General features: G+C 40.0%; 3 protein-coding genes across 3 annotated transcripts; 1 reads left to right on the top strand and 2 right to left on the bottom strand.

Moving 5' to 3' along the window:
* Positions 1-149: 149 nt before the first annotated feature.
* On the bottom strand, positions 150-3,021 carry EAF02_008055 (uncharacterized protein). Its single transcript, XM_038904103.1, has 2 exons — positions 731-3,021; positions 150-675 (listed from the first exon to the last, which is right to left on the bottom strand). The coding sequence occupies exons 1-2, from the start codon at positions 2,790-2,792 to the stop codon at positions 590-592; spliced, it is 2,148 nt and encodes a 715-aa protein (XP_038755825.1). The 5' UTR covers positions 2,793-3,021; the 3' UTR covers positions 150-589.
* Positions 3,022-3,224: 203 nt separating this feature from the next.
* Positions 3,225-4,463, top strand: EAF02_008054 (uncharacterized protein; the record flags this gene model as incomplete). The annotated part of the gene is made up of 3 exons (XM_038904102.1): positions 3,225-3,387; positions 3,443-3,561; positions 3,624-4,463. 3 exons carry the CDS (start codon positions 3,225-3,227, stop codon positions 4,461-4,463), a joined length of 1,122 nt encoding a protein of 373 aa, XP_038755824.1.
* An 8,461-nt stretch (positions 4,464-12,924) lies between these two features.
* On the bottom strand, positions 12,925-13,916 carry EAF02_008053 (uncharacterized protein; the record flags this gene model as incomplete). Its single annotated transcript, XM_038904101.1, has 3 exons — positions 12,925-12,939; positions 12,997-13,370; positions 13,424-13,916. The coding sequence occupies 3 exons, from the start codon at positions 13,914-13,916 to the stop codon at positions 12,925-12,927; spliced, it is 882 nt and encodes a 293-aa protein (XP_038755823.1).
* Between the last annotated feature and the right edge of the window lie 1,423 nt (positions 13,917-15,339).

Genomic DNA, 15,339 nt, shown 5'->3' with positions numbered 1-15,339 from the left:
AAGTGGTCAGGGTAGTCCAACTTTCCAAGCAGCCCCGGATGTTTCCCTAGAAGAATTTAAGAGCATGGAAGACGCCATCTGGACCCATCACTACATGATCTAAGCGTTGTCAAATCAAATTTCCTTTCGGAAAAAGGTCTAACTAAGTGCTAAAAAGGCTCTTGTCAGTCTCGCCTTCATTCCCCAGCCGACTTTGTGACTCGTTGGGTCTGTTTTTCTGGATTTAGAACCCGTCTTCCCGAGTAATTCTAAAGTGGGTGCTTGTCTGGATCAATTTTGTGCAGCCCCGAACACAATCATCGTCATGTTCATCCAATTCCATAAATTGTTCATTTGAAATCATGAAACAGACATAAACAATACACGATAATGCGTTCACCTTGAGAGTTGATGCTTGGTGGTCTGTACTGTTGTACAGTGGTTGAGGGGTAAATGTTATCCAGTGTTACGGGGGTTCGAAGCACACAAGAAAGTCTAGTCCCACTTGTATGCAGCCTCGATTGGTGGGACTTTAAATGTGAAAGGGGGTTTACCCTGCGGCATGTATGCATCTGGCCCATTCAAGATAACAAGTTCTTATCGATCAAATCTATCTACTCTCCTCTTTCGAGACGTCGGGAATATTAACCTCTCGTTCTTTACCTTTCTCCGTTTCGGCAAAAAGAGTTTCTTGTACTATTAAAATGGTGAGACAGAGCACACAATAATAAGAATGAAATAAGAAGCTTACCACTCCAGAGATCGGAATATACCCCACCAGTATCAACCAGTTCTCTATGCGTCCCACTTTCAGCCACTGACCCCTCCTTCAGTACTATGATTTTATCGCTATCAAAGATTGTTCGAAGCCTATGAGCGACGAAAACGCTAGTCCTTGATTTCTCTTTCAAAATGCTGTTGATATTTTGCATGAGTGCCTGTTCCGTATGTGTATCCAATGCAGATGTCGCCTCGTCAAAGAATAACAGCGGAGGATCTTTCAAGATAAGTCTTGACACAGCCAATCTTTGCTTTTCTCCTCCAGAAATCATCATTCCCCGTTCACCAACCATTGTTTTATATCCATCGGGGAGTGTTGTGATAATGCTATGAATCTTTGCACGTTGTGCTGCTTCTTTGACTTTTTCGTCAGATGCCTCCAAATTACCATATCTGATGTTATGTTCAATGGAATCATTGAAAAGTGGTGTGTCTTGAGGAACGACGCCAATGGCTATCCTCAGTGACTCCAAACTCACGTTTTGTATGTCTTGGCCATCAATCAAAATTCTTCCCTCTTGAACATCATAGAAACGGAATAAGAGTCGCAGGACTGTTGATTTTCCACAGCCACTAGGTCCAACAATAGCAATCTTTTTGCCAGCAGGAATGGTCATGCTGAGATTTTTCAGGATCGGACGGTCTGGATGGTAACCAAAGGTTACATTCTCGAATGTAATCTCGCCACCTTTAGTTAGCTGCAGGGGCTTCGCATTCGGAGCTTCCCTGACAGCTACATTGACCTTTTGCAGGTTGAAAAGCGTTTCCATGTCCAATAAGGATTGTCGAAGTTCTCGGTATACGGATCCAAGGAAATTTAAGGGAACCGAGAGTTGAAAGACCAATTGGTTGACCATTACAAGATCACCCACTGTCAAGTTTCCTGTAGCTACACCATCTGCAGCTAAGTACATCATGGCAGTTAATGCACTTGAGAAGATCAAATTTTGTCCACTATTGAGGAATGCTAAAGATGTTGCGACCTTGATGGATGATTTCTCGTAAGCTTTGAGTGCCTGGTCATATCTACCCACTTCGTATTTCTCGTTGTTGAAGTATTTGACTGCCTCATAGTTTATCAGAGAGTCTACAGCAACTGTCGAACCTTTATTATCAGCGGCATTGGCGGCTCTTCGAAATTTTGTTCTCCAGGCAGTAGTCGAAATGGTAAATGCTGTATATCCCACCATGGTGAGAGCTGTGATAGCCGCGAATTTGGCACCATATTGATAGGTCAAGATACCGCAAACCATAGATATCTCCAACACTGTCGGGAAAATATGGAAAACCATGGATGTAAGCAAGAAGCTAATACCTTTTGTACCACGATCGATAGCTCTAGTCAATCCACCGGTCTGCTTCGAGAGATGGAAATTGAGATCGAGTCTTAATAGATGATCAAAAACATTGCAAGCTACCCTCCTAATAGCCTTTTGGGCAACGCTAGCGAAGACAGCATTCCGTACTTCTTGAAACAAAGTAGCTCCAATTCTGGTAAGTCCATAAGCCAATATCATCGATCCGGCGACGGTTGTAGCTGTGCCTCCAAGAGCAGCAAAATCAACATTCATAGCATCGACAATGCTTTTGAAGTAGAAAGGTACTTGCACATTTAACACTTTAGCTCCAACTAGCAACCCGAGGGATAATCCAACCCGAACTCTTGTTCCCATATTGTCTTTGGGCCACAAATACTGTGACATCTCTTTTATAATCGCCCAGTCCGCCTTCCTTTGCTCCTTGTTTGTTTTATCATCAAGGGCCAATGGATCTTTTCTTGCCGTTATCGGTATGGCAAGAGGGGCTTTTTTCGCCGTCTCAGGCGTCGACCCAGGTATATCGTCCGCTGATTTCGCATTTCTTAAAGATTGGCTCTGAATAGCACTGCCTTTGGGAATGTCTTTCAAGAGTCGATTGGTGCTTGTGAATACCCTGAGGCCTACCCCCGGCTGTGCCCATCGTGGATGTCGCAATGAAGCTTTTGCATATATGCAAGAAGCTCCATGGAAGCTGTGTAAGCTTCGGAAGCTCATCGTAAACCAAATCTATTCTCACTGCCCATAGATCATCGACTGCGCATGCCTCAGCTATTCCAAGAAGACCCCCATGTATAAAGTTGTAGTTATCGATAAGGAATCAACAAACAGCCAGAATTAAGTAATTTATTCAATGTGAAAATGCTGTCAAAATGGAATGTGAAAGAAGCACAATTGAAAGAAATGTCGTTCTCTTTTATCAAAAGAAAATCAGCTAAGAATGAATTGCCTACTAGAAATTCACCAATATATAGAAAAAGTTCGTGAGCACCACAATGTACGAAGCTATTACGACATTTCATGTTGCAGCCTCGCCTAAAGATTAACAAGGCAGAAAATTGCACATGCAGCCTACTCCTGCAGCTTTTCCGAACGACAACGGCAGCCCCTCTCTTCTTTCCCTTTGAACATCAAAGAGAAAAAGCAGTCATGATTTCACGATCATCTGTAAGCCGCGTTGCTCGCGATGCGCGGCAGCTCCGTTCAATTAAGAATACGCCTGCCGCATGTAGAAATTTTCAGATCAGCGCATCGGAAGCTCCCTTGGATGGCGATCTTTTAAGCAAGACTCTTGATTCTACAGATCCTGCTGGTATGTTCGAGCGTCGCAAAGATAGTGAGGCTGAATACTAAAATAAGTGTTACAGATGCAAGATTTGAAGTCATTGGAGCGCCCTACTCTCTTCTTTCAGTCTCATTGTCCGCATCGCAAACATTATACACCCGACGAGGAACGTTGGTTGGAGTGAGCGGAAAAGCAGAAAATGTCAGCATGCTCGAGGTGAAAGCACTAGGATAGGAAGGATGGCTTGCTGATATATTGGGTAGGCCCAATCAACATTATCGATCCTTGAACCATTTCGACGAGCCCCTCTCGGAATTCCTTTCCTATATCAAAAAGTCTCCTCGACAAGTCCCATAAAAGCACTGGTGTCAACGAAGAATCCGATCACATCTATGGAGGTATTGCATTTGGATGGAAGAGAAGATTGGATGGTCACTCAGAGAGATGCATTGCTGGCTTGGACTGGCCATAGGCTATCTGTTTCACCGACAATGAACAGAAGTATGAGTATCGCTCACTGGGGAAACACACAAATTACAGGCAGAGGGCTCGTAGCTTTGGCTGGAGCAGGTCGAATCTACGAAATTACCCTGAAAGAAGGGGAGGAATTCGTCGCACATCCAGGAAATGTCGTAGCGTACACAATGAACCAAAATCTACCTCTTCCCTACCGATTAAAGGCCTCGATCTTAAAATTACAGGTCCCAACCTTGGGATTCAGTAAGCTATTGCCAGATATCAAATTCTTCAGGGTTATGCAACAAACAGATTCGTGGAATTTTGTGAAGAGGATAGCTTTCACCTTGAGGACTGCAATGAGAAGGACTATCTGGGGTGATAGGCTATTTTTACAATTTAGAGGACCAACTACACTCTTAATGTCTACAAGGGCGACAAGGATTAGCGACGTTTTGACGAATAAAGATATCAATGAAATTGCGGATGCTCCACCGGGTGCCGTAACGGAAGCTATTGAATTGGCAAAAGAACCCAAGTCAATTTCACAAGTAACAAAGCAAACCAAGGATGTACCGACTGGATTTCATTATGCGGAGGTTAATAAAGTTGGGAAAGTGAAGTTTGAAGATGCTCCTGCTAGGTAGTAAGGAAAGGATGGTGTATCAGTAGTGGAAAGGGACAAAATGTACGAGTAGGTCCATATTCTGGACGGACGAGGGGCACAAAATATACGAATATGACACTGCTCGTCTACCATATGTGCTTGAGAAAATGTGATATTTCCTTTGTGCGCTTAGATTATGCTGAAGTCAGCCTTCGCCTAGACTCGTTCTTCTGTCCTTACAATCTACAATTATTCCTCTGGTGAGTTGCATATGACTCCCATTCTGATTTCATAATTCAACTTCTTATCCCAAAGACATGGATATCTCATAAAAGCCATGATCGTTCCCAACAATTGGATATATCGAGTCTTGGACCGCATTGATATCGATGGGGACAAAATGCCTCTCCGGTGTACCTTCTAAGTTTTAATCCTGGCATCATGGAAATGTTTGGAAAGTTGAGGCGGTTTGAATCAGGAGAAGAATAAATAATCTTTCGCTGCCGTTTCACCCTTGGGTTCCTTGCTATAGCTACACCACAGTTATTAGTTTGCTCATCATCGCTGCTTGCTTCTGCTGACAGTGTCGTGTAGATCAAACAACTACTTTGGAGTTATCCTTTTCAATGTTATATATGACTTGGTTGTTGGAAATGTAGGCACATGGCTCTGTGTCATTTCTTCGCCGTTTTGATCTTGAGCTTTCCCTCGCTGAATCTCGCTTATTGGTGTTTCTACAAGCCATTTGGTCCGTGAAATCCTCCGCTGGGTTATGGGTTATATATTTTTTCATGTAAGTAACCTACCATTGATTGTCTTAAGCCGACATGCAAAGTTTTGTGTCTTTCCATGATTGCAGAATGATTATGATGGAACAGGAGACAGCAAATGCCTAGGTATTTCATCAGTCAGGCAAAAATGAATCCTAGATATTTGACCCATTCACTCTATTACCAAAATCCACATACATTCTATTCAGGAAGCCCACTATATTTCCAGTCTTTCCTCGCTCGCGGCTCAAAAGTCTTAGGCTCAGACATTTAAGACATGTCAGAAGCATAAACTTTCTAGTCAGAAGCATGTCAGAAATTATAACCATATTGTCCAGGTAAGTCTGGAAAGAAGTTGAGCAGAATGAGTTAGTACCGTGCAATTTTCCTTTCACCTACTTCCCGTATTCTACGACTCAATGTGGATTTCCAATTCCCCATCTAAATAAGTTGGTGAATTTATACGGAGCACTATGCAAGAAGAGTCCATTGACAATAATTATTAGGTAAATAAAGATTGTTATAAACAGCAGAAATGCTTCACTATTGCTGTCAAAACTATGTTCAATCCCCCTAGGAAGACTTTGGATCATCACACCTTTTCCCACTTAAGTTAGCTATGGAATACGAAATAATAAGCACAAGATCACGAGTCGAATATCAGATGCCATAAAATGTTCCTTCTGGACTTCTAATGCTTTTGGTGGATTTATTCTTGCAGAAAATCACTTCCTTATATACATGTCACCTACGCTAAAGCCTCCGCAATCATTTGCGTCCGAAGAATGCCATTGCACAACTTCTAGCTGTATTCTAGCTTTGTTTGACTCTATTCTACAGCTATAGATGAAGCCGGGCAGAAATCAACAGGTGCTCGTGATCAGGATTTTCTTATCAAACGAAAGGCGAGTGATGACTCCAGAAATCAAGGTCTGAATTTAAAGGTATTTTTCAGAATTCCAAGAACTCGGAGAGCGCAAAGGAATGATTTTGGGGTCGTTTTGGCATAAGATTATGGTCCAGAGTGTGGGAATGATATCATCTCTTCATGAATGGGCGACGAAAATGTTTGGGATGTGGCGATACTTTTGCGCCTTCTGTTCGTATTTGTTGTTATCATTTCTCTTTTGTTTGTACTCTTTATGAGGATGAAAGCTTCCAGGCTTACGTGTCGTCTTCTGAGTTCCGTTGTTGAAGTTTTTCCAAGTTTAACTTCTAGACTATTTTCTATTGTATGCATCTACATCCATGTCAAACAACGCCCTGGGATCTCAACATATTCGTAACTTTCTTGCGCAATATTCCGACTGAGACTATCTTGATACTTTCTTAGATAGCAACACCGCCAACTTTCAACTCAACACCCGTCGAGGCGAGATCGGAGGAGCTATTGAACAACAAGTCCTGTGATACCCACAAATTCTCTTACCCCTCTCTCCCCATGCAATAATCATGCACAACAAATTTTCTTAGTCTCAAGAGTCAAAACAGGTTTAAGTGAATAATGCGGAGTCCAACTCATCAGAAGATCGACGCATTGCTATATAAACATCCACCGGGACACCAATAAACATCAAATTTGAGTTACTGCTCCTGATCAAACACGCCATAGTATTAAGGTTGAACTTCAAGATTTCCCATATGTTGATACTGAATATTCATGTAAGTGTTGCAACAGGGACAAATATTCCAGCCCACTCTTCCATCGGATGTTCATCTTGTTCACATCACCACATACTACTCACCTACTCGTTGTCATATCCAGCTACTCTCGAGAAATATGACAGAAAGAAGTAGTACTTTGCGTAGGTACTCGACAGTAAAAATAGATAAACGATGATAGGGCGAGCTGAAATTCCAAAGAGAGGAGGAATCTCAACAAAAGCGTCAATAATGTCGAAGGTTGGTTTAATTACTTTTCTTAGATACTTGTCTCCTGAAGTCTTTGTAATCTGGTTGGCTGGTAACTAGTTGATTGGCTTGTCCTCTTACGGTATCTTATATAATAAACATCTTGAATTCAACAGCCTCTTGCAACTTCATGATGTGGATCTAGAGTGAAGAAGCTGGAGATATTATTCCACAGCAGATCCATCAATTGATGAAATTCTCTCTATACAAAAGAAAGTATATAGGAAAGAGAGCCCTCCGATATTGCCGTCATGAATTCAATGTGATAGTCAAGTCGTTTCAAGATTATTCGACACAGAGTATACACAAGGAAATTAGAATAAACATACTGAAACCATATAGAGCTCGCGGCAGATGTAGATATCTGGGACAGGAAACTGGATAAAATCAAGGCTTATCTTGGGTATTTCAGAGTGCTTCTGATGCTCTAATTCAGCGTGTTTTCCTAAATTTTGCAGAGAAAGATGTCAATATTGTCAGAAAGCTCTAAACAGCGTTTCTGCTAAAAAGATACTTGTACTCATTACGTATGCCTATGTTTTGATAGCTGTATTGATATTAGAGCGCTATATACCTCGTTGGAAGATTGAGATGAATCATTCCAATACCGTATAAGCTAATCTCCTCACTATCTCGAAAACAGCAGTCTCCCTCAACTTTCGCTGGCAACGAATGACAGATGAGTGAGAAAGCAAGCAAGAGAAAAAAAAGCAGGCCCGAGGAATCCGGATTCAAGAAATGTACCAACGTCAGCGATAGTCAAGGTACTGATGGTCCACACCATTTGGCATTCACTAACCACGAACGCTTGGGCGAGGAAACATGAAGGAGAGAGATTTATAAGCCATATTCAACATCCCACTCGCGCAAGGTACGGACGCCTTTTCAGTTAATATGGCTCAGTGAGACAATACCAATGATGTTCAAGAACTCTTTTTTGATCTCAGCTGCAGAGGCCAGAGCTTCTCATTCTTCTTCTCTTTTTGAAAATTCTGACAACAGAGCTTGGCCTCAACTGCCTAGTCCATCTTGGCCCAGTAAGTATATCTCGAGCTCAGTATATCATCATGTACTCTTGAAGGATACTGAAGGTGGGCTCTGATAATTTGACAGTGAAAACTTTTGTTTGAAGATGTGGTAAAAATTTGTGTTTATGAGATAATGAAAATGAGATGTGTTTAATAATAATTGTTGAAAACATAAAGAATCATAGTGTAATATAAGCAGTTTACCTTTTTTCACTTCTCTGACTACCTAGTTTTGAATGGTCTCAATTTCTTCAAGGCGTAGCATATATGGACGAAGCTCTTTTGTAGAAAGTTCTAGAGGAATTTATACCTATAAATCCAATGAATAAGAAGCTCGGAGTGAAGAGAGAAGAGAGAGGCTGCGCACGAGACAATCCAACTAGAGATATCACATACCTACTAAGCAAAACACGAAAAGTAGGCAGTGAATAAGAATAGCCATGGTCATATCGGACAACTCAACTTCTCAATATGAAAAGATAGTCTCGATTATCATATTAACTTCATGAATAGGTATTGACCAAGACTGCGATATCTTTCACTTAGGACACGTGGACGCTCTCGAGATGGGAACTTGGTATATCAATAAGCAACCGAATTGCTTGAATAGAAATGAATTATTCTGGTCGTAAGATCTCAGGTTCGCTCGTCTCGACTCCTGTAAATTGATACTTTCATGCTTTCATGCTGTTATTGTATCTTATCTCATCTCGATCCCAACAACAATATCGACAACAATACAAGCAAAATATGCGACCAAATATCTGACAAACACTCCACGAATCGAAAGTACCAAGAATTAACCACAAGAAAACTTCTTTTTTGAAACTCCTTGCACTCGAGAATATAAACAACGTAATCTCAGATTAACAAAGATGAGCGTCGCTTATTTAACTGAATGAAAACCTGAAGAGCTCACTGAGGATAAGAGGTTTTATACAACTAGTTGGATGATTATTTTACTTAGGAGACATGAAGATGTGGATGTATAGATATTGAGGGAAGGAGACTCAAGCGAGGAATTCGAAGTAAACGAGAGATCGAGGTGTGTGCATGCCAGAATAACTAATTTGCTACTATAAAAGAGAGCCTCCTACCCGACCATTGTCCACATGACCGATTAGATCACATATCTAAAGACTGTAAGGTTCAATCTCCGGACCTGTCCTATCCGGCCAGAGATAAAAACAAAAAAGGGAATAAGCGACATAATGAACGCCATCAAAGTCCTCAGCTTCACTCGATAAATCTAAAACCCACATTTTCAGTACCTATCTACATATCCGCCAAACCATTAACAGTACAGAACTCAACAATATTGAAACAACCAAACCCAATAAATAACAACAAATCCCCTATCCCGAATCCACACTGTCACCCATCTTTTCTCATCTGTTGTTCTCTCGAGTATATCTTCTTTTCTGGTTGTGTAACTTGATTCTGATATTATTTAGAATCGAGCGAGCTAGATTCGATTTTCGATGAGTGATCGATCCACAGTCACAATTCCTCATAGCTGCGAAGCAGCTTTAGTATTCTGCTCTGGCAGGAAAGAAGATGCATATGATGGTAGTAGAGCCTTATGTAGATCTACAGATAGTTTGTTTAGCAAGAAGAGAAAAGTACGAACTGGACACGTACACGGTGAATCATGCAAATAATACCGTAAAGAAGAGAAACCATGGAGATATAGTGAATTCTCATACCCACATCCACATCTACACTCCATCCCCAAATCTCCCCAAATCCCCAACCAGATATACCTAACCTCATAGGCACCAAGCCATCTAATCACACTTGAACTAATAAAATTATACACCTATTTCATTTCGCCATATATGGAGATCTCCAATATCTCATACCTAACTATTATTACATCATACCGATGATTAATATTAATCCACAACAGCCATTCCATTCCATTTCACTCACAACAGAGATGAGAAGCTTAAGCTTAAGCTAGATGTAAGATTACGTTACATGTACGGATCCGAGAATCGATAGATTCACACGACGATTAACAACAAATCTCAACCACGACAATAAACCCAGAAGAAGAGAGTAAATATATATCATCATCTCACGACATGACATCACATCACATCCCACTCCCGAAAATTTCCTCCCATACGCATCCAATATACATTCACTAGGTACCTACTCAAATCTCACCCCATGACAGCCCCCTAATCGATATCCAGAGTATCTGTCCAATTTCCTGACATTAGACCTTCAGCAAAACATATCTCCAACTATTTTGGATTTAACTCTTCAAGAAACCCTCCTCACTCACTCAACTTTTATATACATAGATAGATAGGTAGATATCCAGATGACATAATACATATTTGAATAAAAAAAAGGGAATTATCTTTTCACCATAACCTATCTACCTAGGTATTTTCATGAATATCTACTATAACCCAGTATACCCAATATAAGTGACCTACATCTTCCATACTTCTCATTTCCCATTTGCTATTCCTGTATCAGCTCTTCCTTTTATCTCCTCTTCCTCTTTCACTTCAATTTTTTCCTTTTACTTCTATTCTCCTTACTTTTTCGCTTACCATTCACTGACTCTCCTCTCCTCTCCTCTACTCTTCTCTTATTATCTTATTATCCTCCTTTTGTTTCATTATCCTCTCATCATCCTTTCCTCTCTTCTCTCTCCTTTCCAATCCCCTTATCTACCTAGTATCTCCATATACTCCTCACCATCTCTTCTCTCCCCCTCTCATTTCCTATCAAATCCCTTTTGTTATTCTTATTACTTCCTTCTATTCCTATCCTCTCACTTCTCTCTATTTCTCTCATCTCTATTTCTCTCATCTCTATTTCTCCTCATCTCTATTTCTCGCATCTCTATTCTCTCATCTCTATTTCTCTTATTTTTATTCCTTTTATTTCTATTTTTCTTTATTATTTTCTCTTTTTTCTTTCAATTTTTAATTTCTAATCTCTAATTTTCAATTTCTAATTTTCAATTCCCAATTCCCATTCTCAATTCCTAATCCCCAATCCCTAATCCCCAATCCCTAATCCCAATCCCTAATCCCCAATCTCTAATCCCCAATCCCAATTCCAAAGAAACATCTATAACCCACATACACCAGATACACCACACACACCACACCTCACCACCACCCAACCAAACAATCCCCTTCACCTCGAGCCACCCAACAAGAAAACTCATAGACATACAAAAAAACCAAAAACCAAAAAACCAAAAAAAAAAACCAGAGCAATACTCAACCCCTCTTCCAGCCGGATTCTCCACAACCTATCCCCTAGAGTGCCAGAAATGAGCTCCGTCGCTTAAACAGGGATCTTATTAACCAATTAAAACCATTAGGATTTCTTGAATTTGATTTAATATTTATATTTAATTAATATCATTTTATATCAAAATTTCGAATATCATTTATTATATATTCTAAAAATTTTTCAATCTTTATTCTTTTTTGTCAATTAATAAAAAAATCGAAATTGAAATCAAACTATTCTATATTATAAAATAGTATAATTAAAAACCAGGTAAAATATTATTCTACTAATAAGGCTGTATCAATCAAAAATATATCGTACAAACCACTTCGGAGCTATCTCTGGCACTCTAGGGGATAACATAATTCTATAACATATTCCTCAACTCCTACCCCTTTTACTTTCCTCTTCCCTCATACCTCATATAACCCTCACTCACTCCCAATCATCATCAAATAATCAAAACAAAAAACAAAAGGAACATTTCAATTGACTTTAATATACTACTTCACTACCTAGGTGCTTCCTACTCCCTATTCCTTACCACCTTCCCTCATCCACCAACTACTCTCCTCACCTCACAATCTCCTTTTTTCATCACACACTCTTCATTCCCTCTTCCCTCTTCTCCATTCTCCATTCTGCATTCAATTCCCCTTTTCTCATCTTCACTATCATTATTACACCAGTCAAATTCCCCAAAACCTTCCTACCCACCCACCCATCCATCCACCCATTTATTATCCACTCAACTAACAAAAAACCAACAACCAATCCAGTCCCCAACTTCGCAGTTAAACCTTCTAGATCTCTTTCCCATATCCTTTCCCTTTCCTTCCATTTCAATCTCCCTCCCATCTGCTTCTCAAGTATTTCACCAAAAATCCATGTATTAACCTTCCATGCAAAATCAACACCAACACCAATCTTCCCTCCTCTCTCCATCTCATCTTCTCAACCTGTCTACCTCCCACAGATCCTCCCAAGAAATACAAGGAGTTCAATTGTAGTGTTATGCGTTTGTTTATTGTGTAGTGCGAAGTACGTAAGGTAGGGTATATTGTATGAATCTCGCATAAACCAGGAAAGGAAAAAGAACATCGAAAAGGAGATAAAAGATCAGAACCGCAGTTATTTTTTTTTTTAAAAAAAAGTCGAAAAGAAAAAAAAAATTGTTGAAAGGACAGGACGGTATGGATTTTTGTTTTTTTTCAATAACATTGATTAAATGTTTGAAAGTGTATCGTAGAATTGATGCCTATTTGGAAAATTCAATCCTCCTAATTTGGCGAAAGAGTATGTTCTTCATATGCTCATTCTACCCCACGCCTATACACATAAACACCATGAACCCTTATAAAACAGGGACTGATACCCAAAGCAGAACGACCATGTGTTGTAGTCACAAATAATAGAAAAAGGGAGTTAAGGACCGAAAACGCCGAAAAGGATTAGAATTGAGCTAAATAACATTGAAACTCGTCGTTCATCACATGGATTTAAATGTGTTGTAATATAGCTTTACTCATGCGTTGGTAACCTTGAAACGTATGTTAGTATATTTCCAAGATATCATGTATAGCGTGATTCAACATACCTTGAGGATTCTCCTTGAGTAATCTTGGTTATCAGCGATACTACCATCACTCATTCTTCTATTGGCAAGAGTAGGATCAAGTCGAGTATCGGTAAAAGAAGCTCCACCACTACTGCTACTGATAGGTGATTTACCACCAGTGACAAAGTTATTGACTGCTGCATTTCTTCGATATTCCTCTTCGACTTCACGTCTCTTTCTGTTACGCATAAATATGAAGATGCCTCCAGCGATAGCAGCAGCAACCACTACACCGACAACGACGCCTGCGACGATGCCAGCTGTGTTTGGATCCGATGAATGCTTTTCAGCTAGTGCGGAAGCGGAACTTGATGCTGCAGCTGCATCGGATGCTTGAACGGTAACGGTTTGACCTAAAATTGTTGTTAGATGAGAAATGATGGTGAAAGAATGGTAAAAGCCTTACCTCCCACAGTGACGACAGATGGTACGATGGATGTGGTTTGAGTGGCAGTGCTGGATGCTGCTGCTGCTGAAGATGATGATGAAGCTGCAGATGGATCATAATTTGGTGCTGAACTTTCGGTACCCGTAAGATAAACAGACCAATAAAGTTTCGTACCACCACACATTTCCGTATCAATACCAGCACAAGGACTATTACATTTCTTATCATCGACGAGATTTGCTGCTGGAGGGAGATCATTACCACACCAACACTCATTGCTATTGTATGTTGCTTGAACGGCGTAATCGGCAGGTACACATTGTGTTTGACAATATCCTTTGCTGTTGTATGTATATGATGAATTCTTGGTCAATCCATCACCCGATGAGAAACATCCTTGATATGTTAAAGTTTTATATTGTCGAGGGATGATATCAGGAGATGGTGCCGCGATTGCATTGCCCACCAACGCGGTGGCAGCGACAAAAGCGAGAGTAGATATCGACTTCATGATGAACGAATGGAGGATATTTATGTGGCCTTGGCCTTTATTTCGTTATATGTTGATTGAAATCGAACGATCTGTCGCGATGGCGATGTCGATATCGACGAGGTAGGTCTATGGTGAGATATTGTTCGTGTGATGAATGTTATGGGGTTGGTTTCGATAACTCTCGTGTTGGATATGGAGTCGGTCTTGTGATGATGACCAGCGAGAGTGAAATAACAAATCTCAAGTCGAAGAGTTATCTTGTCGAAATGAACGAGAGTGAATCGACGACGGATGTTAAATTGCGAAAAGATTGTATCGTAATTTGTTCAAGGTGTCGGTGTCGAATGATTAAAAAAGGACGAGGCTGGAAAATCTGATGACTGAATTGAATTTTCCTTTCTGTTGATGTTTGTTTTCGATATGGTTTAGAGGAAGGAGAGAAAGAGGACAGGCCAATAGTCTCCTGTTTCGTCCGTTGTTGGATGTGTCGAGTGTAGGTGTAGAGGTTGAAAAAAGAGACGGGCGAAGCTGGAATGAAGGTTGTAGAAAAAGGCCGCAAGCAATAAAAGTAAACGAATGTTTGGGTGGGATTTGAGAAACGAGAAGGAATGAGAAGAGAAAAAAAAGAGTACGAGAGAGAGAGAGAGAGAGAGATAGGAAATCAACACAAGAGAATGTAAATCATCGAAAACAATCGTTTTTTTAGGAATTGATTCTCACGACGTCAACGATGAAGAAGATTTCCGTAATTTTTCGATTTCCTTTTCGTAGATATAAAAAAAGGGATTGGGTTGATTGAATTGTTGATTAAGGAGATGAAGATGGGATGGAGGGTGGATTGAGGGAGAGGAGAAGAGAATGATGAGTCGATGCAAGTGGTAGGGTGACTAGGGAACTACTCTGGCTGGTGGACCGTTAGTAGTGTGAGTTGAGTAAGCGTGGGAAATATGTATGTGCGTGTGCTTGAATTTACCAGAACCTACCGTGATTTTGATTTCAATGTATGTATTTATGTGTGTATTTGTATGTATATATGAATGAACGTATATGACATGTATATATGTATATATATATATATATATGCGTATGAAAACAAATGAATTAAAAAAGAGGCGTTTTTTGAATGGATGACATGACGAGTAAAATTGAATTGAATCGAATCGAAACGAGCCGATTTGATTAGTATTGACCAAAGGTTTTACATTTCATACCTCTCTCCTCCTCTCTTCTCCTTGAACCATTGAATTTCTTACAAAGACCAAATTACCTGTTATTGTTATTGTTACTATACTATTACTATTATTATGATTATTATTATAAATTAATATATGTATGTATAGATAAGTCTGGTGAGGTAAACGAAAAGTGGGAACTGGGTATTTGAGGGATCAAGAATCAAGATGAACTCATCCATATGATACTACTGTACGACTACTGTACA

This window comes from Botrytis sinoallii, assembly GCF_014898435.1.
Source record: "Botrytis sinoallii strain Bc 23 chromosome Unknown BSIN_015, whole genome shotgun sequence".
Classification (NCBI taxonomy): Eukaryota; Fungi; Ascomycota; class Leotiomycetes; order Helotiales; family Sclerotiniaceae; genus Botrytis; species Botrytis sinoallii.
This window is presented reverse-complemented; position numbering and strand designations above follow the sequence as displayed.

Bases quoted from the DNA above. Each gene is read 5' to 3' on its own strand.
- EAF02_008055 (XM_038904103.1), bottom strand. From the start codon at position 2,792: ATGAGCTTCCGAAGCTTACACAGCTTCCATGGAGCTTCTTGCATATAT. The intron at 676-730 runs GTAAGCTTCTTA...CCATTTTAATAG, and splicing joins ATATTCCGATCTCTGGAGTG to TACAAGAAACTCTTTTTGCC.